We start from the raw sequence: 26,578 nt of genomic DNA, 5'->3' as shown, positions 1-26,578 counted from the left end.
ACTTCCTCCATCCTTATGTTAACTTGACCTAGAGTAAGCAAACGTCTATCCCTAACCTCAACATCTGTCATGTCCCTCTCCTTGGTGAATACCGATGTAAAGTACTTGTTAAGAATGTCACCCAATTTCTCTGACTCAGCGCATAACTTTCCTTCTTTGTCCTTTAGTGGGCCAATCCTTGCTCTAGTTACCCTCTTGCTCTTTATATATGAATAAAAGGTTTTGGGATTTTCCTTAACCTTGTTTACCAGCAATATCTCATGTCCTCTCTTAGCCCTCTTAATGCCTCGTTTCAGATTCGCTCTACATTCCCGATATTCTTGCAAAGCTTCATCTGTCTTCAGTCGCCTAGACCTCATGTATGCTTCCTTTTTCCTCTTGGCTAGTCTCACAATTTCACCTGTCATCCATGGTTCCTTAATCTTGCCATTTCTATTCCTCATTTTCACAGGAACATGTCTCTCCTGCATGCTAATCAACCTCTCTTTAAAAGCCTCCCAAATATCAAATGTGGATTTTCCTTCAAACAGTTTCTCCCAATCTACATTCCTCAGATCCTGCCAAATCTTGGTATAGTTGGCCTTCCTCCAGTTTAGTACTCTTCTTTAGGACCACTCCCATCCTTGTACATGAGTATTGTAAAATTTACGGAATTGTGGTCACACCTTACAAATTCTGCTCCATCTTGACCCCTAACACTGAGTGAATCCCAGTCAATGTTGGGAAAATTAAAATCTCCCATCACCACCACCCTGTTTCTCCTACACCTTTCCATTATCTGTTTACATATTTGTACCTCTATTTGTACGTATTTGTACTGACAAGGGCAAGTAATTTGGTGTGTTAACCCTGGAGAGATACACACCTCCTTCTAATCACCTCAACAATAAGCAACAAGATCCATTGGGGATTTTCTCCATAATTAAGCCCTAAATGGTCAACTAACAGCCATTTGAAGGCCTCAACACACCATCAGCCTGACAACCAGCCTGCTTGGCAGGAGAAAAGAGTGGCTATCTTCCTAAAAGGGAGACAAGGATTTGGGGGGAGTTAAGGGTGTGTATGCCTTCATTTGGCCCAATATTAGACCATTTGAGGGCAACAATATAAGTGTGTGGCATCTAAAAGCTAGCCCCTGCCCTTGCCTGTAGCCCTCCTGAACCTCCCCCTCCCATGAACCCCATGAGAAGCAAAGGGAAAGGACCTTCTCATCACTGTATCCTCTAAAGGCTACCCCAACTTCAGGACCCAGAAGCTACTGGCCTCTGATTTGCAAATGCTGGCATGTTTGGACTGCTCTGTTGAGGTCCATAATTGTCTCAGAAGCTTACTCTCCAGCTCTGAAACTGCTTGGAGCTTAATCAAGTGAGCTGTCACAGTCGCTAAACGTGTCCGCCCCCATACAAATCAGAGAATTGAGGCCTTTCACTTGCACAAGAACTTAAAGAAAACCCTAGAGAGAAAACTAACATCTTAGATGAAACATTTTATCTAGTCTTCTTTTGCTCTTCATTGAAACATCTATTGTTTGATCTCATTTGTTGATGTAGTTAATGTGCACAATACAGAGGAATGAGTTATCAGTTGTTATAAAATGTCACTATTTAACTTGAATTTTGTATTTTTAACATTTGACATTTTCTTGATTACAGAGATTTTAACTAGATTTATCTAATATTTTAGACCATTTTGTAAAATAACACAATAAGGTTTTTGACTATTCTCTTAGAAAATAATTTTACCAATGCTACAGTAAAAGAAGATGCAATACTTGAAAAGAAATAGTGTAAAAAGCACAGGAAATCTATATAAATACAATTCTTAGAAAAATCAACAACAAGGTAAATGAATGACAGCAATACACTGTGGATACTGGAAATCTGAAATATATACAGAAAATGCTGGAGAAAATTAACAGGTCGAGCAGCATCTGAGGAAAGGGAAACAGTTAACATTTTGAATCAAATGTCTTCTTGAGAACAGTCATTTTAGACTTGAAACAGTAACTCTGTACTCTGTCTACAAAGGAAATGTGTTTCATTTGGAATTTCATTTACATTCAAAGCCTCCACTTTTTTTCTGTTCATTATGTCCTCTAATGTAATCCTTTTGATATAAGGAGAAAAATAACTTCTCGTATTTTGTAGGGCCATTTTCAAGGCATCATTACATAAATAAAAATAGCTTTCCATTGGACTGAAGCAGTATTTATTGTTTAAAAATTATATTTGCTTTGGGCATATTTTCATCCAGTATTAATATCATTGCTACATTTCAGAAGGTGCTGGATTTGTATGTACGTGAAAATATTTCTATGTTGTGCACGGTCAAAGTGATGCTAGAAGGGCTTAAAGGAAAGCTTATTCTTCCGAGCTGTTTCTGAATATAATCATTATATTTTAACATAGCATTATTCTTGTTTTATTAATCATGGCTGCAGCAAAGAGTAAAAACTGCTGTCTTGTTTTCCATCACTAGTGAAAAAGACATTTTCTATAATCCACAGATTCCCTACAGTGCAGATACACTCTATTCAGCTCACCAAGTCTGCATCAAACCTCAAACGAACATCCCATCCCAACCCATTAACCCTGCATTTACCATGGCTAATCCACCTAGCCTGCACATCACTGGACACTACAGGGCAACACAGAATCCATAGAATCCCTCCAGTGAGGAAACAGACTATTTGGCCCAACGGGGCTCACACCAACCCTCCAGACAGCTCCCCATTCAAACACATCCCCCTACCCTACCCCGACAACACTGCATGTCCTATGGCTAACGCATGTAATCCACATATCTCTAAACACTACGGGCAATTTTAGCATGGCCAATCTAGCTGACGTGCACATCTTTGGATTGTGGGAGGAGTACCTGGCAGAAACCCATGCAGACACGGGAAGAATGTGCAAACTCCACACAGACAGTTGCTCAAGGATAGAATCAAAACCAAGTCCCTGCTAACCACTGTGCTGCCGTGCTGTCCATATTTTTGGTATAGATAATTTTTCCATGTTTAAAATATGCTTTCATTTTTCTTTATTTACCAAGTTTTGCTCCTAATCAGCGTCCAAAGAAGTACTGTAAGCTTTTTTATCTAGCTAATTTTTAAAAAATGAATTAAAATTTCATTTGTATCAAAAATATTACAAAATATGAATTAAATAGCTTTAATTTGCTGTATCATAGTGTCCCACATAGATGATTCGGTGTGGATTCATTTTGTGCTCTTGCTCCAGTTGTAGCAGGTTACAAGACAGTAAACTGTTTAGTGCAATAAATGGATAAAAGCTTTGCAGTGTTATGATAATGAAGTAATATTTGCGATAGAGCTGAAGATATGGAATCTCAATCCTGAATTGCTTGGTCAAGGAGATTGGTGGCATTAAAAAAAGCATTCAGATTGTTCTGGAATACACAAGTCGTAATTATTTTTAACATATTTGACATAACCCACTATTTGCATAATTTTACCAGCTTCTGAAACACTTTTGTTAAAGTATTTGTTTTAATGTTGTGTTTCAAGATTATGCTGATGTTTTGATCCATTTATTACAAGTGAAGCACGTCACCTCTGTAACAGCACTCTCAATTCTATTTCAATTATGTTATTTCAGAGTACTCAGTTAAACAAAGATTATATTTCATATTAATATATACAGAATTTCTTAGTAAAATACTGAGATAAACAATTAATAAAAATAAGTTAATTGCCTAACAGCAATGTACACAGCATACAAAGCAAATGGAATGACGAGAAGCAGTAATTTTTGGACAACAATCAGACATATTATAGATAACAGAATGGCTGCATAAAGAACAGGATTAGCAGTTCATTTGTGTAGAATATTAAATATTTAGAAATGATTCTGAAGGAGGACTGGGGACTGGGAGACCTGTACTGTTTAGAAATAACATATTGGAGGCAGAGAATAGAAAAAAAGAGATAACTAACATTGAGGTGGCATGACAAGGTATAGGAAAGAATAACTTACACTAACAGGGATGTGCTAAAGACCATCTTACAGTGGAAGAGAAATTAATGTCAGAACGCATGACTCAGGAGCTGGAGTTAGCACTGCAGCCTCACAGCACCAGGGACCCGGGTTCAATTCTAGGCTTGGGCGACTGTCTGTGTGGAGTTTGCACATTCTCCCTGTGTCTGCGTGGGTTTCCTCCGGGTGCTCCAGTTTCCTCCCACTGCCCAAAGATGTGCAGGCTAGGTGGATTGGCCTTGCTAAATTGCCTGTAGTGTTTAGGGGTGTGTGGGTTATAGAGGGATGGGTCTGGGTGGGATGCTTCAGTGGGCGGTGTGGACTTTTTGGGCCGAAGAACCTGTTTCCACACTGTAGGGAATCTAATCTAATCAAGAAACAAATAGCAAAATATGAGATAATAAAATGTGAGGCTGGATGAACACAGCAGGCCAAGCAGCATCTCAGGAGCACAAAAGCTGATGTTTCGGGCCTAGACCCTTCATCAGAAAAGGAGGATAGGGAGAGAGGGAACTGGAATAAATAGGGAGAGAGGGGGAGGCGGACCGAAGATGGAGAGTAAAGAAGATAGGTGGAGAGAGTATAGGTGGGGAGGTAGGGAGGGGATAGGTCAGTCCAGGGAAGACGGACAGGTCAAGGAGGTGGGATGAGGTTAGTAGGTAGATGGGGGTGCGGCTTGGGGTGGGAGGAAGGGATGGGTGAGAGGAAGAACCGGTTAGGAAGGCAGAGACAGGTTGGACTGGTTTTGGGATGCAGTGGGTGGGGGGGAAGAGCTGGGCTGGTTGTGTGGTGCAGTGGGGGGAGGGGATGAACTGGGCTGGTTTAGGGATGCAGTAGGGGAAGGGGAGATTTTGAAACTGGTGAAGTCCACATGATACCATATGGCTGCAGGGTTCCCAGGCGGAATATGAGTTGCTGTTCCTGCAACCTTCGGGTGGCATCATTGTGGCAGTGCAGGAGGCCCATGATGGACATGTCATCTAGAGAATGGGAGGGGGAGTGGAAATGGTTTGCGACTGGGAGGTGCAGTTGTTTGTTGCGAACTGAGCGGAGGTGTTCTGCAAAGCGATCCCCAAGCCTCCGCTTGGTTTCCCCAATGTAGAGGAAACCGCACCAGGTACAGTGGATGCAGTATACCACATTGGCAGATGTGCAGGTGAACCTCTGCTTAATGTGGAATGTCATCTTGGGGCCTGGGATAGGGGTGAGGGAGGAGGTGTGGGGACAAGTGTAGCATTTCCTGCGGTTGCAGGGGAAGGTTGCGGGTGTGGTGGGGTTGGAGGGCAGTGTGGAGCGAACAAGGGAGTCACGGAGAGAGTGGTCTCTCCGGAAAGCAGACAGGGGTGGGGATGGAAAAGTGTCTTGGGTGGTGGGGTCGGATTGTAAATGGCGGAAGTGTCGGAGGATGATGCGTTGTATCCGGAGGTTGGTAGGGTGGTGTGTGAGAACGAGGGGGATCCTCTTAGGGTGGTTGTGGCGGGGGCGGGGTGTGAGGGATGTGTTGCGGGAAATACGGGAGACGCGGTCAAGGGCATTCTCGATCACTGTGGGGGGAAAGTTGCGGTCCTTAAAGAACTTGGACATCTGGGATGTGCGGGAGTGGAATGTCTTATCGTGGGAGCAGATGCGGCGGAGGCGGAGGAATTGGGAATAGGGGATGGAATTTTTGCAGGAGGGTGGGTGGGAGGAAGTGTATTCTAGGTAGCTGTGGGAGTCGGTGGGCTTGAAATGGACATCAGTTACAAGCTGGTTGCCTGAGATGGAGACTGAGAGGTCCAGGAAGGTGAGGGATGTGCTGGAGATTGCCCAGGTGAACTGAAGGTTGGGGTGGAAGGTGTTGGTGAAGTGGATGAACTGTTCGAGCTCCTCTGGGGAGCAAGAGGCGGCGCCGATACAGTCATCAATGTACCGGAGGAAGAGGTGGGGTTTGGGGCCTGCGTAGGTGCGGAAGAGGGACTGTTCCACGTAACCTACAAAGAGGCAGGCATAGCTGGGGCCCATGCGGGTGCCCATGGCCACCCCCTTAGTCTGTAGGAAGTGGGAGGAGTCAAAAGAGAAGTTGTTGAGTGTGAGGACGAGTTCAGCTAGGCGGATGAGAGTGTCGGTGGAGGGGGACTGGTCGGGCCTGCGGGACAGGAAGAAGCGGAGGGCCTTGAGGCCATCTCCATGCGGAATGCAGGTGTGCAGGGACTGGACGTCCATGGTGAATATGAGGTGTTGGGGGCCAGGGAATTGGAAGTCCTGGAGGAGGTGGAGGGCGTGGGTGGTGTCACTGACGTAGGTGGGGAATTCCTGGACCAAAGGGGAGAAAATGGAGTCCAGATAGCTGGAGATGAGTTCGGTGGGGCAGGAGCAGGCTGAGACGATGGGTCGACCAGGGCAGGCAGGTTTGTGGATTTTGGGAAGGAGATAGAAGCGGGCCGTGCGGGGTTGGGGAACAATGAGGTTGGAGGCTGTGGGTGGGAGGTCCCCTGAGGTGATGAGGTCGTGAATGGTGTTGGAGATGATGGTTTGGTGCTCGGGTGTGGGGTCATGATCGAGGAGGCGGTAGGAGGTGGTGTCGGAGAGTTGGCGTCTGGCCTCGGCGATGTAGAGGTCAGTGCGCCATACTACCACTGCGCCACCCTTGTCTGCGGGTTTGATGGTGAGGTTGGGGTTGGAGCAGAGGGAGCGGAGGGCTGCCCGTTCTGCGGGGGAGAGGTTGGAGTGGGTGAGAGAGGTGGAGAGGTTGAGCAAGCCTTTAAACAGAAAGCAGAGAATAAAGATATTTAGAGGGTTAAAAGATGAGAACTGTTCAGAACCAATGTTCTACAGGAATTGCTATTAGGAATGCTGTTGTTCAGCATTGATATTAAAAAAAGTTTTTCCATGTTGACAATTTAATATCAAAATTTGTTGATGATATTAATTGTGCAACATAGTTAATTCTATGGAAGACTGCAACAAAACAGAAAACATGAAAAAACTTTCAAAATTTGGACGTAAATGAAAAAAGTCAGAATATTTATTTACTCTTTTTCAAATCTCAGAATATTTCACAATGCTTTACAAATGATGAAGTGCTCTATTTACTGAGGAATCATGGGTAAAAGCAAACAATATTCCCCATATTGTTCATTGTACATCATACACTAGATAGAATTGCATGGAATTGATACCACAGAAACACCTCAATTTATTTCAGCCGGTGTTTACTCTCCTTTATGAATCATCGCTTCCTCTACTTTATCTAGACCCTGTCTGCATCTTCTATATTATCTTGTTTCTCTGGTGTACATATAGAGTTAGGATTTACCGAATATGTAGCTGAGCCTCTGAGGTAGGCGATGATTTAACCATATTCTCATGTGATAGGACATTGCTGGAAAGTTGGAACTAGTACAATTCAGAGCTTGGAACGCTTCAGTCTTATCATCATATGCTTTTCATTAATAAACATTTTAAAGAAACTTGGAAGTCTGGGATGATATTCATGAAGATCAGAAGAATGCATAGTAAAATAGTACTTAACTAGTGTCCCCTTAAAAATGTCTACGCTATTTATCTTAATTCATTCACATGTAGCAAGTTCCATATTCTAAACAGTTTCTAATTGTTTTTTGATTTATTAATGGTTACCTTATATTTATGTCTCTAAGTTCTGGGGCATCCTACTATATCAATATTTTCTCTATATTCATCCTATATTAAGCCATTCATTGGCATGGTTTGTACCAGAGAAATCAATCCCAGTCTGTATAAGCTTTGTCAACAGCTGCACTTTCTCAGTTCTGGTAATTTCCTTGTTATTCTTTAAGTTTGCAGGTTCACCAATGTTTCTGTACCTTGCTGCAATAAGGAGACCAGAACCCAACATATTGCTCTAAGTGTGACCCTAACCAGATCCAACACAATTTCCTCTGGTTAAGCTAAGGTACTGGTGCATGAATTGGACATGGATGGAAAATAAAGGTCCAACAAGAGTGATGGCCAGATTCATTGCAGACCACAGTAAAATGTTGACAGACCAAGGTTTTAAACAACAATAAAATGCCAATCAACCCATTCTGTATCTATTTCTCATCCATGTTAAACAGTCAAAACAGTGTAATCTGTCTTTGCATTTCAGTAATACACATACCTTGGCAAAGAAATACATTCAAAATTAAAGTCTTGCCACAAACACTTCTGCTGACTTATACATCGCCAAAATCAGCAACATGAATGCCATCAGCAACTCTACGCATTTTAGGAAATGCATCAGTATGGTAATATTGGGCATTTATAGAATGAGCTAATCAGTAACAAATGAAATGAATAACATCTGATCTGGTTTCTTGGTTCATAGGCTTGCTGCGTCATTTTGCTTTCATTTTACATTTTTAACTTTCTATTTTCGATTGTTTTCACATTGTATTTAATTACTTGCTCAAGAATATTGAAGGCAGGGAAACAAAGCTTTGACCTTATCAATCTTACTATGTAGTCACCTTTGATTATGAATTAATGGGCAGATCAGTTTAATTCAGACTCCAATTCTTCTTCTCTTTTGAAGAAAGAATTTCTTCTCTGCTTAATGTTTCTAATCAGGATTGTGAAACAATCATGTGAAACTTACTTGATACCAACAAGCTATTTTTTTAAGGCTGGCAAGCAGCAGCATGAATAAACTACTAGTTTTGTAAATCAATGTAATATAAACCAATCATATCATTATTCAGTAAATTAGAATAAAAATTAATAAGACACCTAAGCATTACAAAATGAAAAAGCAAGACACTGATTATAGCTAATCATAGAAAGAGGCCAGCCCATGAAAATTAGCATGAAAATTGCAAAGGTAGGTATTAGAGAGGTCATTCAGCCTCATTTTCCTTAAGATTGTTGATAAGAATATTATTTTTCATTAATAGTAAAATTCAATACTGCTTTATGTAATTTAAAGTAGACTGTGAGATAAGTATCTAAAATGAGAAATCGGCTTGATCATTAACTTTATGTTATCAATTCTGCTTTAGCTCATCTGGCAGCTTGGGCTATCGGTTCTGTGCTGGAAGCTGAATTGTTAAAGAAGAAAATCTGAGTGAAATATAAATGATGAATAACTTTGAAAAAGATGTTGGCTTAGGATTGTCTGCATTACAGCTTTACATACTTTTAGAACTGTTATGAACTATGAAAGCTTTCACTCTCTTATAACAAGAGCATTGAGCTGTCCTGGCCAAAATTCTTCCCTCAGCATCATCAAAAGAAAATCCAAATTAATAATAACTAATCCAAATTAATAATAACTAATTCAAAGCCCACCCACTTACATATTGTTTAATTGGGACTCTTACACTGTTTGTCGATCTTAGCAGTTTCCTATGGTGAACGTAATCAATAGCCTACAAAATGCTTTTGAATGCAGGTATCATTAGGGGAGATTTTTGGCTTTGTTCTTGTTACATGCTGGGAATATGTATCAGGAAAGTTTGCCTTCTCTGTCTGCAGTCTGAGTTGGGTATGTGTCATGTGCTCCTAGCATGTGACAAGAATGCTGAAGCCGGAAAACTCCGTTTATATAATTGCAGGTCTTCACTTTATTTTATAATCATGACACTTTATGGCCTAATTTACAAGTGACATATTTGAGTACTCTGCATTCATTATTAGAAATGTAAGTGAATGACATACCTATTTTAACGTAGTGATTGATGAAACGCAAGCGACATTAATGTGAAATTGGATGCTTCAGTTGGATTGTTATAAAATCGTCCAATTTATTCAAAAATAACTGGTTGAAAAAAGCAGTAGCCAGAACCTAAACCAATGGCTAAACGAAGGCCAACATTATTATTCACTAAAATATAAAATGATAGAATATTACGACGTAACAGTGACTTTGACGTGCAAATGCCAACAATGAAATAAGCCATTTTACCTACAGTACTTCATAATTTTCAATAATAGTACAAAATATATTCCAAATAAAACCTCTAGAATTAGGTAAATAAAGACAAAATAATTTTACAGGTGTGAAATGATTTGCTAGAAAAAGAGCTTCTGAATTATTAACTGATAATTCTGGATAAGGATTGTGTACAATCTCACCACTGGAATCCTTACTGAAGTTCCTTTATAACTGCACAGCAACTTAAAAATGTGCGGCCTGAAGAGCATTATGAATTTTATACTTAGCTAATTCCATGTGCTTGTTGGGCCTCTTTTACATAAAGAAATAAAAGTATTTGAAACTATATCAAGCCCAAAGGATTGGGAGAAAAATAAATCTTTGACTTATTTAAATTGTAAGCTACCTCTACCTGAGCAGTAGCTTATCACTTTAATTTAAGAATGAATCAAATTGCTGTAATTATTTCAAAGGTCACTTGCAAACACTTTGCACGTGTACTAATTTATTCAAAAGTCTTCTTTTATAACAATTTGAGTAACTAGAAACTGCCTGCTTCTAAATAAGTGCCAACATCAGTCGCAAAATATCAGTGATATTCTACATGCTGTACTGTGAGGAAATAATTATCGTGTTGATGGTACTATGGTAACATTGATATGCTTGCTACTTTCATGTCAGTACCAAGCCAAGAATTTGATATGTAATATATAATACTCAAAATAAAAAGAAATGAGCCCAACTGACATAAAAGTTTTTGCAAAAAAAAACTCATTTTATCTAACCTTCGTATAAATTGGATTATTCACACCATAGGTCAAATGAAACAGAGGCACTACATACTGACAATTACAAGGTTATCAAATACCAATACATTCATCATAAGAAGAGTGGCAGTATTTTTAAAAATCATTGCATGCCATAATGAATTGATTGGGAGAGGAGTGCATCTGTAATTCTACCTACTGTGATTTTCTAATATCCACCCTGATTTGGGAAGATACTGAAGAAAAAATGGATAATTCAAGAGAGAATTAACCAGGTTGCTTATTCTTGTGCCCTATCTAGCAACCACTGTGAGAAGTACATATGTATCACTGTCTGAAGAAGACAGACAGACTCAACTCATATCTACTATAGACAGATTGTTGTTGGCATTCACAGTCAAGGTTCACACATTAAAAGTAGCTTAAAAGTGTGCGCTAATGTGTGACCAGTACTGTATCTAAATGAGAAGTTAAAGCCTTCAATTGAGCAAGACTTAAGATGTTGTTGCCTACAAAATAGGTGGGAGGGCAAAGGTAGAAAGGACTTGGGGTTTGAATTCAGTCAGGACACATGGAAAGAAAATGTTTACTTTTTGTCAGGGCTGAGAGCAACATGTACCTATACCTTTTTAAGGTAGACATCTATGGGACTCTGAACATAAATTATGCGTAATCTTATGCTCAGCAGCATAAAGAGGTGAACTGTTGTAAAGTGTTGCAAAATTGCTTAAGATGAGGTATTTCATTGCGGCAGGTGTTTAAGTTTGGATCCATGTACCATACTTTTACAAAGTATCATAACATGACAATATTATGTTATTTATTCATAGGATGTGGGCATCACTGATGGCTTAGCCAACAGTTATTGTTTATTCTTAGTTACCATTGAGAAAGTGCTGGTGTGTAGCCTTTTTTGGTCTGTTTGCAAGGGGTGGCCGACAATGTCTTTGTGGAGGGAATTACAGGATTTTGTCTCACCAACACCGAAAGAATAATAATATCTTTCCAAGCCAACATGGAGTGGTTTGTAGGGAAACTCGCAGATGGTGGTGTTGTCATGTATCTGCTGCCCTTGTCCTTCTAGATGGTAGTTGTCATGGATTTGGGAGCCATGGTGAATTTCTGCAGGTCATCTTGCACACAGTACACACTGCTGCTAATGCTCATCGATGGTGGAAGGAGTGACTTTTTATGAATATAGCGCTAATCAAGAGGGCTACACTGACCTGAATGGTATCAAGCTTCTTGAGCGTATTGAGCTGCCCTAATGTAGGCAAGTGAGGAGTATTCCATTATATTCTTGACTTGTGTCTTGTAGATGAGGAACAGGTTTTGGGAAGTCAGGAGGTAGGTCACACTTTACAGGATTCCTTATCTCTTACCTGCTCCTGTAGCCATATATTCATATGGCCACTCCAGTTCAGTTTATGGTCAATGGTAACCCTAAGGATTTTGATGGTGGGGAATTCAGTGCTGATAATGCTATTGAATGTCAAAGGTCAATGGTTAAATTCTCTCTTATTTCAAGAGCTTGTGCAACACAGATTTTACTTACTACGTGTCTGCCCAACCCTAGATATTGTCCAGGTCTTGCTGCATTGGACACAGATTACTTCAGTATCTGAGGTGTTGTGAATGGTGTTGAGCATTGCTAACAGATGGTTGCACTTCACTACATCAGACTTTATGACAAGAGAGCAGGTCACTGATGAGACAGATGAAGATGGCTGAGCCTAAGGCACTATGCTGATGAATTCCTGCAGAGATGGCCTAGATCTGAGAGAACTGACCTGGACCCAATTCCCACAACCATCCTCCGACCAGAAGACAGTTTTCACTGTGATTCCCGTTGATTCTAGTTTTGCTAGAGCTTCTTGGTACCACTCATGGTCAAATGCAGTCTTGTCTGGAATAGTCACTCTTTCTTCCCCTTTGGAGAATACTCTGTTTCCAGCACTGATTGTTCCTCACTACAGTAAGTTTAAATCTTCATTAAATCAATGTTTTTGAAAATCCCATTAAAAGTTAGATGATTTTTCTGATCTTTGTAATCTATTTTAACCTTTACAATGATCTGTCAAATGTACTATAAGTGACTAGCAAGATCCCTGCAGAAACAATAAACAGTCATTATTAAACCTGACATTAAGTTCTATTCCTGATGCATCTTTTTCAGTTATTCCTGATGTACCTTACATTATTCAGTTACTTTATGACTCCCCCAGTTTTTTTTTAATGTTCTACATTACCCCATGTCACTGAGCTGGATGCTGCAAAAGCCCACAAATCATAGGTGGTATTCTTTAAATAATGTGCAAAATCTATGACTTATGAATCACTGAATACTGTAAGACATTTAGTTGTCATGTAGTTGCCCAACATAATTATCAGGATAAGAACTTAAGAAATGCAGGAAATGGGCAATAGAGGCGAGATACTGGTGCTCTCTCTCTCTCTCTCTCTCTTTCTCTCTCTCTCACTCCAAGATCTGGGTTCAAAGCTAACCTTGATTGGATCAACCATCTAGGTAGTTCACAGCCCATTTGTACAACCAGAAATTAATGCCACTGGAGATGGAACATCACACTGGCATGCAAGGGTGTGATCTTCTGAGGTTGGGACTGCTGACAATTGTATTGGATATTATCAAACAGCAATCTAGCTGATCTGGCACATAGAGTCATGGAGTCCTACAGCACAGAGACAAGCTCTTTGGCCCAAATGGGCCTATGCTAACCAAAATGCCCATCCACACTAATCCCATTTCCCTGTATTTGGCCCATACCCTTCTAAACCTTCCCTATCTGTGTATTCATCAAAATGCCTTCTAAATGTTGTTAATGTTCCTGCTTCAACCACTTCCAGCTCATTAATGTACCTGCTTCAACCACTTCCAGCTCATTCCATACGCGTACGACCCTCTGTGTAAAAAGTTGCCCCTCAGGTTCCCATTTATTCTTTCCCCCTTACCTTAAACTGATACACTTTAGTCTTCGATATCCCTGGGAAAAAGACTGAGTGTATTCACCCTAACCATGCCTCATGATCTTCCACTTTTCTATAAGATCCCCCCCTCAGTCTTCTACACACTAAAGAAAAAGTCCTAGTTTGTCGAACCTCTTCCTATAACTCAATCCCTTGAGTACTGGCAAAATTCTTGTAAATTTCTTTTGCACTCTTTACAGTTTAATAACATCATTCCTCTCACAAGGTGACCAAAACGGAACACAATATTCCAACTGTGGCCTCACCAACATCCTGCACAACTGCAACATAATTTCCCAACTTCTGTAGTCAGTGCCCTGATGGATGAAAGCCAGTGTGCCAAATGTCTTCTTCATTGCCCGGTTTACCTGTGACCCCACATTCAAAGAACTGTGCACCTGTAGTCCAAGATCCCTCCTCTACTACACGCCTTAAGGCCCTACCATTCACCATGAAATTCCTATCTTGATATGACTTTCCAAAATGCAACACCCTTACACATATCTACATTAACACCTCTGTTTGCCATTTCTCGGCCTACATTCCCAGCTAATTAAGACCCTGCTGCAATTTCTGGTAACCTTTCTCACTGTCCACCATATTGCCTATTTTAGTGGCATCCACAAACTTATTAATCATGCATTGTACATTCTTATCTGAATTGTTGATATAGATAACAAACAGCAATAGGCCAGCACCGATCGCTCAGGCATACCACTAATCGCAGGCCTGCATTCCGGCAAGCATGCTTCCATTATTACTCTTTATTTCCTACAATCAAGCCAATTGTGCATCCAATTTTCCACCTCTCCCTGGATTCCACGCGATCTAACCTTCTAGAGTAGCCCACCATATCAAAGGCCTTATTGAAATCCATGTAGACTACGTCTACTGCCCTGCCGTCATCAACTTCGAGGTCACTTCATTGAAGAACTCGAACAAAGTTGTGAGACATGATCTCCCACACACAAAGCCATGCTGACTACTCCTATCAGTCCTGTATTTCTAAATGCATGTATATCTTATCGCTCAGGGTCTCTCAAGTAACTTAAGTTCCACAGATGTTAAGCTTACTGGTCTATAATTCTCAGGTTTTTCTTTGCAGCCCTTCTTGAATAAGGGTACAAAATTCGGGACCTCACCAGAGCCTAAAGATAATGCAAATATATCAGCCAGGGCCCCTTCAATTTCTACTATAGCCTCTTGCAAGGTTCTTGGATATATCTGATCAGGACCAGGCAATTTATCCACATTCATATATTTCAGTACTTCCAATACCACCTCTACTGTGATATGGACTGTCTCCAATATATCATCACTAACTTCCTCAAGTTCTCGAGTCTTCATGTCTTTCTCCACAGTAAACACAGAGGAGAAATATTCATCCAGGATATCGCCTATCTTCTGCAGTTCCGCAAATACATGTCCACTTTAGTCTTTGAGGAGTCCTATTCTCTCTGTCATTTTTTTTTCCTTTAATCTACTTAAAGAATCTCTTTGGATTCATCTTAATCTTCTCAGCCAAAGCTATCTTGTGTCCTCTTTTCACCGTCCTGATTTCCTTCTTCAGTAAACTCCTGGATCCTCTATATACTTCTAGGGATTCCCTTGATCCCAGTTGCCTGTACTTGTGCCATGCCTCCTTCTTTTTTCTGGTCATAGCCTCAATATCTCTTGTCATCCAGGGTTCCCTTCTTCTGTCAACCTGGCCCTTCACCCTCACAGAAACATATAGATGTTGGTTCTACATTTGATTCTACACTGAGTTGAATAATGGAATGTAACACCACTGGTTTTCTGAGATGTCACTTCTGCTGACATCTCCCAGAATATATCTAGCCAGAGGTGGCAATCAGTCCACAGATTACTGTTGGCCTTCCCGCCCTCCTGCATATTGAGGCCTAGACTGGATAGTGAGTATTCACCCAGCAGCAGGTAGGGACTTGCCATGCAAAAAGCTGGAAACAGAAACCCTGTCATGCTTATTTGGGGTTTTGACAGATGGTGAAGGAGTCCGCATTCATGTGCACTCAGTGCTGATCGAGGTCCTCAGCATCAGGAAAGAGCTAACCCACTGTCCTTGCTGGTGACCTTTCTGCCCCCTCCCTCTGAAAACTACATTACACTCAACTGTGGGCAGATCCCTTGGTGATCCTGTGCCTTGAATGGATGCATTAAAAATCACCACAGTCCTATCATAACCAGAGAGCTGCTCTCTCAGCAGAGAGTAACAAGTGCTGGTAGTTTAAATTCAGGTCATCACACCTCAGGCGAGGGGAGAGATTAAGGGAGAGAGTCCTTAATAGTAACCTCAGCAAGTGCAAGAATTGAACCTACATTTTCAACATCACCTTGCATCGCAAACCAGCCATCCAAGCTAACCAACTCCACTCCAGTCAGAGATACCAGCAGCAGATGCCACTATCCTGGTAGCAGTGCTGAGTAATGAGGAGCTGCTAATCTCTGATTGTCAAGTAGCCCTCAGTTGGCAACCTGCTAAATCCTTGCACCACCCCAGCCAACTTGATTTTGTGGAAGGTCTGCCATTCCCATTTAAGATAAAAACCGAAAGAACTGCAGATGCTGTAAATCAGGAACAAAAATAAAGTTGCTGGAAAAGTTCAGCAGGTCTGGCAGCATGTGAGAAGAAAAAGCACAGTTAACGTTTGGGTCCAGTGACTCTTCCTCAGAAAAGACCCTTCTCAGGAAGGGTCACTGGACCTGATACATTAACTCTGATGTATTCTTCACAGATGCTGCCAGACCTGCTGAGCTTTTCCAGCAGCTCTGTTTTTGTTTTTATTTCCATTTAGGAGCCTAATTAATACTAAAGAGGTGACACAGACTCTGGATCTCCAGCTGATAGTTCAGACACCCATAAAATGCTGTTCTGATTGTGAGTTATGTGAAGATAGGGTTTTGATTGAGTTCAAATTTGCAGTGGAAAGCTGGCTGGAAATATTTTTAATGGATGATTCTGGAGGTAACAAAGGCATTAGACAGTAGTGCCTTTCATTGAGCAAAACTGTGAAATGTTCACAAAATATTTTATGCAGAGTACATTGCAGTTATGCTGTAATAGAAAATTTAAAAATGAACAGAGCCAAAACATAATACAATTTGAGGATTTTTAATTTGCTAACAGTCATTCTGGAATTCAGGCACTGTTCTTTTTCTAAAACTGCTAATCATGACTGTGTGGTTACACCCATCTGATGCTAAGGCGACTGTGCATTGTCTGAGGACATTCAGTCATTAATATCAATTGCTTTGTCCAAGAACAAGGCTGGGGCCATTGTTCCAAATCCTATTTGGAAGGAGGTGTCGTTGACAGTGTAGAGGGCTGTTGTAGGCTGCAGCGGGACATTGACAGGATGCAGAGATGGGCTGAGAGGTGGCAGATGGAGTTCAACCTGGATAAATGCGAAGTGATGCATTTTGGAAGGTCGAATTTGAAAGCTGAGTACAGGATTAAGGATAGGATTCTTGGCAGCGTGGAGGAACAGAGGGATCTTGGTGTGCAGATACATAGATCCCTTAAAATGGCCACCCAAGTGGACAGGGTTGTTAAGAAAGCATATGGTGTTTTGGCTTTCATTAACAGGGGGATTGAGTTTAAGAGTCGTGAGATCTTGTTGCAGCTCTATAAAACTTTGGTTAGACCGCACTTGGAATACTGCGTCCAGTTCTGGGCGCCCTATTATAGGAAAGATGTGGATGCTTTGGAGAGGGTTCAGAGGAGGTTTACCAGGATGCTGCCTGGACTGGAGGGCTTATCTTATGAAGAGAGGTTGACTGAGCTCGGTCTCTTTTCATTGGAGAAAAGGAGGAGGAGAGGGGACCTAATTGAGGTATACAAGATAATGAGAGGCATAGATAGAGTCGATAGCCAGAGACTATTTCCCAGGGCAGAAATGGCTAGCACGAGGGGTCATAGTTTTAAGCTGGTTGGTGGAAAGTATAGAGGGGATGTCAGAGGCAGGTTCTTTACGCAGAGAGTTGTGAGAGCATGGAATGCGTTGCCGGCAGCAGTTGTGGAAGCAAGGTCATTGGGGTCATTTAAGAGACTGCTGGACATGCATATGGTCACAGAAATTTGAGGGTGCATCCATGAGGATCAATGGTCGGCACAACATTGTGGGCTGAAGGGCCTGTTCTGTGCTGTACTGTTCTATGTTCTATGTTCTATGTTCTATCCTTACAACTAACACAATTTCTGCTAATTTTAAAGGAATCATACCATCTTGTTTAATCCAGATGTTGAAACATAATTGCATCCATAACTTCTAAAATAGTCTATTACTTTCTCTATCAATTAAACACGCCTGCCTTTCATATTAAACCTAAGCCATTCTAAAACTGCAATTCCTGATAACTCCCCATTTTGGTAAGGCTGCCATCAACACTACAGGATTGCTATCCTGTTTCCAGATCTGTATTCCTGCTAAATTGTGCATGAAACTTCTACCATTTACTTTTTTAAAATAATATCATGAATAAGAAGACACTATTTCATGGAAACGTTGCAGCATTTTCCATTCTCAACTGAATTTACTGATTTTTTTTACAATTCACCATTTCAGAACTTGTGCTTACAGTTGCCTTTTTTCACTTGAATCTGACAGTTTGTTATTATTTTTAAAATTTCATTTGCTTTCTGCTGCACAGAATAATATATTTCTGTCGTTGCTAGAGAACAATATTTAATTTGCAGAAGTCCAGATCTCTGTAAAACCTCTGGGGAAAATGGGGCTTAATGTTGTTTTATTTTTCTTTGCTCCAAATACTGAGACTTACTTGGCTGAAAGTGTATAAAAGGAGTTTATTAAATTACAGACTAATAAAGGGTGTTGAAATTTGTCAAGTGGAATTGGATGTGTTATTTTTTCAAAATTAATATGAGCTAGGTTTTCTGTTGCATCTAGTAAGTTAAAATTTGCTTTGAAGCAAATCCTTGAGGAGCATTAGCACTTACAGGCAGCGTTATCTGAATTAAGTTACTAAACTCACTATATTATTTTTGTCGATGAAGTGTACAGTCATAATGACAAATACAGATAGAAATGAAAAGTAACGGGAATAGTGATGCAGGTGACAGGGGAGCAGAGAAAGGGCACATTACCTCTCATTACTGAGAAATACTCACCCTGACGTGCCCAGACATTTGACACGAACTCTCACCAAACCTTTGCAATGTAGCTGGCAGATAACTCTACGAGCTTCATCAGACTTTGACTGACAGAAGAAAACCTCTGTGAGGGTGTGAGACTGCCATCTAGAGACAAAAAAAACTTAACACGCCAGGGATGAGGGATGCATTCTTGAGGAAAGGAAGGCTCAACAAACTACCAAACTTCCCTTTCACAACAATAATTGGTCTAACGACAACTAATTATAAGCAGGTTTTCTGTTTATTTGTGCCTTTTGCAGAGCTAAGTAAAACCCCATTTGAAAAGGTATATTGAAGTCGTCTCCAATGCCAGTCGAATGTAATGAGGTTCTGTGATCTTTCCCTTTGAGCTCTCCACTCGTGAGGTCAAGCAACATCACAATGAGCTGCACAATTCCTCGATCAAACTGTTTGAAGTGCTGATATAAACTTCTTTTGAAAACAATCCGGTATTTAAGACACTGTGATTTATCTGTGATTTCGCGTTTATTTAAAATGTTGCAAGGTTTCACACTTCCAATGTACCAACAATGCAGAATTGACTGAGAAGTCCTATCAGATTGATTGCTGAAAGAAACTGTGAAGGGTCAACTCCAGTGAATACAAAACGAAAATACTACACAAAACACACATCTTAAGGTTACATGGGGAATCGATCCGTAACATTGTGATTTAATTTAAATATAGTATTTAGTTGTTTTAACACAGAAACATAATACAAATCGTAGACCACTCTGAAACTACTTACCTGAAATGATAGACGCTGCTCGGAATATGTCTGAGAGTCTGTTGTTCAGTGGCTCATAGGGAGAACCGACCAGATCATGACCTGTGATAGTAAACCCTGGGAGAAAGGTACGATCATAGTTTGTTGAGTTACATTACGTGTACATTTTTTACCGAAATTCATGTTTTACCTTGTAAAACGAGAAGCTTTTAAACTATATTTGCCGTACCATGTACGAAACTTTGGTGAATGCTCCAATATATTCGGAGGCATCGCTTCTCGTTCTTCATGCCCCGCTTACACCTGCAGTTGTACAACGGGCTCTGCTGGACTACCTCCATAGCGCTGATGCACTCGTTCTTGGCTTCTGGTCCGGTGACCATGCTGGAGCTCCCGGCCAGGCATTGCCTCAGGATACGGTACTTGCTGCTGCAGGCCGAGTCACTGGTACATAATTCATTGGCCTTCACACAGTCAACGCGGGTAAGGGCAGGGGGAGGATTCACACCTGCAGTCTGAACTACCGTATCTGGAGGTGGGATTGGGGGGTGGGTGGGGGAACAAACGAGACAAAAACAACCACATATAAGTTCAAAATACTTCGATCTTCATCAATAACAGCAGCAAATCATTGCACCCCCGCACCCCCCACCTTCCAAACATCACTGTAGGTTACTAACCTCGCCCAAAGCATTACCGGTAGTTATCTAGTTCCGGACAATATATCCAAATCATGTACTTTATTAGAAAATGATGATTAACGTTATTCTGAAGCAGAAACAATATATTGCATTATCCTTTTGCGCACACCGGCAAGGCTTCAAATTTTTCTTCCCCAACGTAATACCGAATTTGACGTTTAAATATTACATAATGAAACAGTGTGTGTGTGATTCACGTGTAACCAAGTTAAATAGTTCAATCACCCGCTGGAGGTAAGGCATCCTTTATTGGACTGATCACTTTAACAGAGGCTCCTAACCTATCAAAAAGGCCTCGAGACAAAACATACTTCCCTCGTTAAGTTTCTTGCAGGAGAATACTGTTGAAAGGTACACGGAACGATGTGGGCATCTTACCTATTATGGGCAGGATGAAGTACAAGGTTGTAGGAATCATTGTGGCTCCGCTTTCCTCTGGCACATCAAAATGAACCGCTTTGTTTCATTAAGTAGATTCAGCACTTTGACACTCCGGGGTGCTGTACGAACCAACGGTACGAATAATCATTCCAGTTCAGATCCATTTAGTTTTGGGCACTGACCCTTCTCTCCAGCGAGCCAAGCTTTCCGCTCACTTTTATTCACAACAGTTGAACGACTGGAGAGATCTCGGGCGCGATCTGCAACCTTTTATTCTGGGTTTAAATTTACATTCAGTATACTCAGATGAGGAACCCTAGCCCTACGGTATCAGCTCACCCAAGGATGTGGCCTGAAAGTGTTCTCAGAAATGCAAGCGAGCCATCAGTTCAGTACCTTGTTCAGCCCACTGCTAACCTTTGTCTTAATATATATGTATCCAGTACATGCAAGCTCCCGCCGCCAGCTACCTCCTTTAAAGCACACGTCTGCAGCTTCCCCAACTCCGAACTACCATTCAGTCACTTACAGTACTTTCTTACGTGCCGCTTATTTCCATCCTCCCCCATCTCCCTTTATCTTTCTCGCTTTGAGACGAATACGTGACTTTAGTTACTGGATGAAGTGCGGAGTTAAATGCTTGTCTCTAATTTGCGTTTGGCGAGAAGCTGCGGGTTGTTAGGGAATGACAGTTAGGGCTCAGACCCGCTGTTCAGTTTATGTGCAGATAGCTATCGAGAGATCGATTGTTTAATATTGTGCAGATTGCTGAACGATATCAAGGATTAAAAGTTAAATAAATGATCACAGGAGGCGTGTGTAACAGTAACTCGTTGCGTGCCGGCTGCGAGTGAAAATCTCCAGTGTCCAGAAACTCGGCTGATCTTGCATTTGGCGATTTGGGAGAATGGCAATAAAATCCGCTCTTCAATCTATAAAACGCTCTATTCCACTTTGCTGTGCGTCCACTTTACGCTGATGAACAACACATTTGATAAATAGTACTTCTTGCAGGGTCAGGAGTAGCTGTAATCCTTACACGTTGTTGCGAATAGAACAGTTCCTCCCAACATTACTCGGGGAGTTCGCCGTTCCCTTCGACCACCAGCAGCTATGCCTTTCCTCTGCGCTTTAACACTTGACAAAGGGCCGCACAGTAAACTGTGTCATATGGTGCAGCATCTGGGAAAATCCAGAACGGGGGTGTGCTTGGGCAATGTGAAAGGAAATTCCGTATTCTGCTGGTATTATCGACACTTGGAAAACACGTTACGGGTCTCCGAGGTCTACGATTTTAATAGGATCAAATTACAATAACAAATTCGTACTTTGTTGTACCTTTCCCCAACCCAAATTTACCGGAGTGAAGCGGGAGAGAGATGAGGACACACAAATAGAGATACTTTCTGATAGTACAAGGCGCAAAAGCTGGAGGTTCTGTGTAAGAACATTAGAATGAGAACAGAAGCAGGCCATACGTCCAGATCAGCGGATAGTAAAATCATGTTGGGTCATCTCTCTCAACTCCACGTTCCTTCCCGACTCGAGATCTTTTAATTCCCCTACTACACAAAAATCTATAATTTCAGGCATCTGTAATTGGGTGTACAACAACAACTTACATCTATTTGGCACCATTAGTATTATAAGCAGTTCCTAGGTTTTTTCAAGAATGCAAGATAATAAAATATGCCAGAAAGCCACATTTGGAGATTTTAGGTCAAATTACCAAAGCATGGCCACGGAAGGTTTAATGGAATATTTTTAGACAGAAATAAAGAAAATAGAAACAGAAGACCATTCAGCCCTTTGAGCCTTCTCCACCATTCACTCACTGATCATCCAACTCATTGGCCTGTTTAGATTAGATTAGATGCCCTACAGTGTGGAAACAGGCCCTTTGGCCCAACAACTCCACACCGCCCCTTGAAGCATCCCACTCAGACCTATAACCCACACATCCCTGAACACTACAGGCTATTTAGCATGGCCGATCCACCTAGCCTGCACATCTTTGGAATGTGGGAGGAAACCGGAGCACCCGGAGGAAACCCACGCAGACACAGGGAGAATGTGCAAACTCTGCACAGAGAGTTGCCCGAGGTTGGAATTGAACCTGGGTCCCCGGCGCTGTGACCCTGCAGTGCTAACCACTGAGCCACTGTACTGCTCCAAAGTACAGTGAGGGAAAGTTGAAAAGAACTTTGAAGAGAGAGTTCAAGAGGGCGTGAAACCGTTAAGAGGTAAACGGGTGGGGTCTGCGCAGTCCGCCCAGAGGATTCAACTCGGCGGCTCCGGTTGGTTGCGCTGGGGTCCGGCGGATCTCCTCTGCTGGGACTGCCCCCCGCGGGGACACGGCTGTCGCCGGGCGCATTTCCTCCGCTGGAGGTGCCCCGCGACTGGCTTTGGGTTGGCTTGGAAGGCCGGTGGCTTTGGAAGGTGCCCGCCCCCCGGCAGGAGCCTTCGCCGTACCCCCAGAGACGAGAGGCCCGGGGATCACGTGAGGCCAGTGGCGGCCCAGGGCTCATCGGGATGGCGTCTTCTCGGAGTCAGGTTGCTTGTGAATGCAGCCCAAAGCGGGTGGTAAACTCCATCCAAGGCTAAATACTGTCCTGTTCCTACTTTCTTCTAGAGATAATGGAAACTGCAGATGCTGGAGAATCCAAGATAACAAAGTGTGGAGCTGGATGAACACAGCAGGCCAAGCAGCATCCTACTTTCTTCTTTATCCTTTGGTCCAGTCAGCTCTAGGAACTATACTTAGATGCTTCTCAAAAACATTCAATATTTTGCTTCAACTGTTTTCTGTGGCAGAGAATTCCCCAGGGTCCCCACTCCCAGGTCTTAAAGTAGACCAAGGTAGGGATGTACAGAAATTCCAGAAGTTAGGGCCTAGGCTATTCCAGGAAGGTACCAGTGATGGAGGGATACTCAAAAAGAGATCAAAATTAGATAAGTTCAGATAACTTGGAAAGTTGCAGGACAGTGGGACATTACAATGGTACGGGGGTGAATCCACAGAGGGATTAGCAATCAAAAGATAAGAATTTGAAACATATTACATGACCAGGAGATAATGTAGGTCAGTTACACAAGGCTGAGAAGTGTAAAGAAATTTGTATGAGTTAAAGTATAGGCAACAGTTTTGAATATTTGACATTTTTATGATTTATTGTCACTTGTATTTTACAGTGAATAATACAGTAAAATACAGTGAAAAAATTCAACTGCCACAATCAGGTGCCATTTTGAATAGTCTATGAATAAAAATAATAAAACGATATAACTGAAAGAAGGTCAATCTTCATTCCTTCACCTCTGTCATGAGTCTTGAGCTTTGAGTCAGCTCACCAACAATATCTGTGTTACCTCTCCTCCTCTACCACCTCACTGCCACCTGCACTGGACCCACAAATGTTGGAGTTGCCACTCTTTAGGTGCCATCTCTTCACCATTGGGCCTGTTGTGTTGCTGATGCCAGGTCCCATGCTGAACCCACACTTGCCCCGCAACTAGGAATTCCTGGCTCTGCTGCTGCCAGTTTGCCATAACCAGGACAGCCAGGCTCCGGCTTACTGCAATCAGAAGCTGCGGTCGTTGCCTTGTCAGAACCAAGAGTCCCTGCTCCAGGCATACCACACTGCCACCACTACATCTACCAAATAGTCAACGCCAGGAGTCCCCACTCTGGGCCTACTGCAACCAAGAGTCAGTAGCTCTGTGGCCAGGCCAGGCAGCTGCCACTGCCATCCTCTGAGATGTCACCTTCTCTGCCACCACTGACAGGAAGAAGATGAAGAAGAAAAAGAAAAAGAAAGAAGATGAAATGGGTAAGGAAGACGGAAGAAGCTGGTCTGGCGTGGAGGGCTCAAGAATCCAAATGCTACCTACTTTGCCGCTAAGACCAGCTTAGTTTTGATGACCTCAGGCTTACAGAAGGTAGAACATGGGAGACCAGTCAGAACTGCAATGCAACAGTGAAATCTAGAGGTAGCAAAGGAATGGATGAGAGTTTCAGGTGCTGGTAAGCTGAGATAGAGGCAAAGTCAAGCAATATCACAGAGATGGAACTAGATAGCCCGAGTGATAATGTTGAGAATGTAATGGTTGAAAGTTTGCCTTCTGGTCAAATATGGCTTAAAACATCCAAACAGTCTGATTTAGTTTTAGACAGATGTCTGGAAAGGCATGACACTATGAAACGTCGCTCCAACTCCTCTCTTGCCCCTCTTTCCACCCTTCCTAGAGCACCTATACCCTGGAACATTACATTGCCAGGTCTGTCCCTCCCTGAGCCATGTCTCTGTAATTTCCATGTTATCCCAGTCATGATCCCAAATATGGCCTGAGTTCATCTGCCTCACCTGTTAGGCCTCCTACATTGAAATAAATGCACTTTAATTCATAAGTCCTACTTCATTCTCTGCTTTGTTCCTGCCTGCCCTGTCTATTTGAATTACTCTGTCTTCCAACTGTACCAAACGCAGACTGCTCTCTTTCATCACTCTCTCCCTAGGATCCTCGCCCCCGCAAGCCTTTACTAGTTTAAATTCTCCCGAGAAGCTTATATAATTCTCTTCACAAGTATATTCGTCCCTATCCAATTCAGGTGCAATCCATCCTTATACAGCATTCTATCCCAGAAGAGATTCCAACAATCCAAAAATGTGACTCCTTCTCCCCTACACCAGCTCCTCAGCTGCACATTCGTCTGTTCTATCCTCCTACTCTGACCCTCACCAGCTCATGGCACCCAGAGAAATCCAGATAATACTACCTTCAGAGACCTACTTTCTGAATTCCTGCCTGACCTCCTATAACTGTCTCCTCAAAATCTCATCCTTTCTTTTTCCCTGTGCCATTAGGTCCAATATTTACAATGACCTCCTCCTGTCCCCTTTGAGAATATTCTGCAACCTCTCTGAGATAGCCTTAATCCTGGCTCCAGGGAGGCAACACAGCATTCTGATGTCTTGCTGTCAGCTGCAGAAATGTCTGTATGTGCCTCTCACTAGAGAGTCCCCTATCACAATCAATTGCCTGGAACCTGGCATACCCCTCATCATATTAGAGTCAGTCTCAGCACCAGAAACCTGGCTGTCAGTGCTATGTTCCGCTGAGAGTCCATCACTCCTTATATTTTCCAAAATAGCATACTTGCTTGAGATGGGGATAGCCACAGGAGATTTCTGCACTACCTGCTTCCCTCTCTTATCTTTCCTGGAAATCACCCATCTACTTGATTATATCCTTGGTTTATCTCCCTCCCTGCAACTGCCATCCATCACACCCCCAGCTCCTGTAAATTCTTCATTGCCTTTTGCTGTCGTTCCAACTGATCCATGTGATCTGACAGGATTTGCAACCAAACACACTTCCTGCAGATATAAGCATCAGTAACATGGAAACTCTCCCTAATCTCCCATATTTAACAAAAAGAGCACATCACTTGACTAAAGGCCATCTTCAAACCTTAACAATCTATAGATGCAGAGGATAGGGAGTCTTTCTGCTCTAAAAGCACTATACCAGACTAGCTTCATACCTATGTTTTTAGATTTTTAAACTTTATTCAACAAACAGATCTCAGTAACAACATATAATCAGAAAAGAATCCACTCAACTCATTATGATAAATGTTCAAAAACTAGTATGGTTACATTTCAAAATTAGCCACTTAACTACTCACCTGCTACCAGTGCTACCACATGGGTTTTTCTCCAAGGGCAGTTGTGAATTTCACTGTTTGTTTTCTTAGAAGGATCTCTGATGCCCAGAGATACTTGAAACTTAATAGCAAAGGCAGCAGCTGTGCAGATTCATTGCTGGGTCAGACAGCAGTGTCAGTCTCTTTCTCCATTTCCATGTGGTCACTGCCTCAATCTACATTCCTCTTTTTAAATGGCCATTGTTTTGATCTTTTTTCAGCAAAATTCCAAAACAATGCTGCAGTAATTTTTGCTCAAAGAATCTGAGG

At 42.0% G+C, this 26,578-nt stretch overlaps 1 protein-coding gene across 2 annotated transcripts in view; it reads right to left on the bottom strand.

The window, feature by feature from the left end:
* LOC125461673 (GDNF family receptor alpha-1-like) overlaps positions 1-21,736 on the bottom strand; it is a 189,983-nt gene extending 168,247 nt beyond the window's left edge. Inside the window, exons 1-3 of one of the 2 annotated variants that reach the window (XM_048550633.2) lie at positions 20,599-21,736; positions 19,749-20,048; positions 19,541-19,636 (exon numbers count right to left, since the gene is read on the bottom strand). In XM_048550633.2, the coding sequence (XP_048406590.1) occupies positions 19,541-19,636; positions 19,749-20,048; positions 20,599-20,638 (436 nt within the window). In that variant the 5' untranslated portion in view covers positions 20,639-21,736. Of the gene's footprint in view, positions 1-19,540; positions 19,637-19,748; positions 20,049-20,199; positions 20,295-20,598 lie in introns of those variants that run through there. The other variant, XM_048550634.2, reaches the window with a different exon arrangement.
* Positions 21,737-26,578: the final 4,842 nt, after the last annotated feature.

Source organism: Stegostoma tigrinum, chromosome 20 (genome assembly GCF_030684315.1).
Source record: "Stegostoma tigrinum isolate sSteTig4 chromosome 20, sSteTig4.hap1, whole genome shotgun sequence".
Lineage (NCBI taxonomy): Eukaryota > Metazoa > Chordata > Chondrichthyes > Orectolobiformes > Stegostomatidae > Stegostoma > Stegostoma tigrinum.
This window is presented reverse-complemented; position numbering and strand designations above follow the sequence as displayed.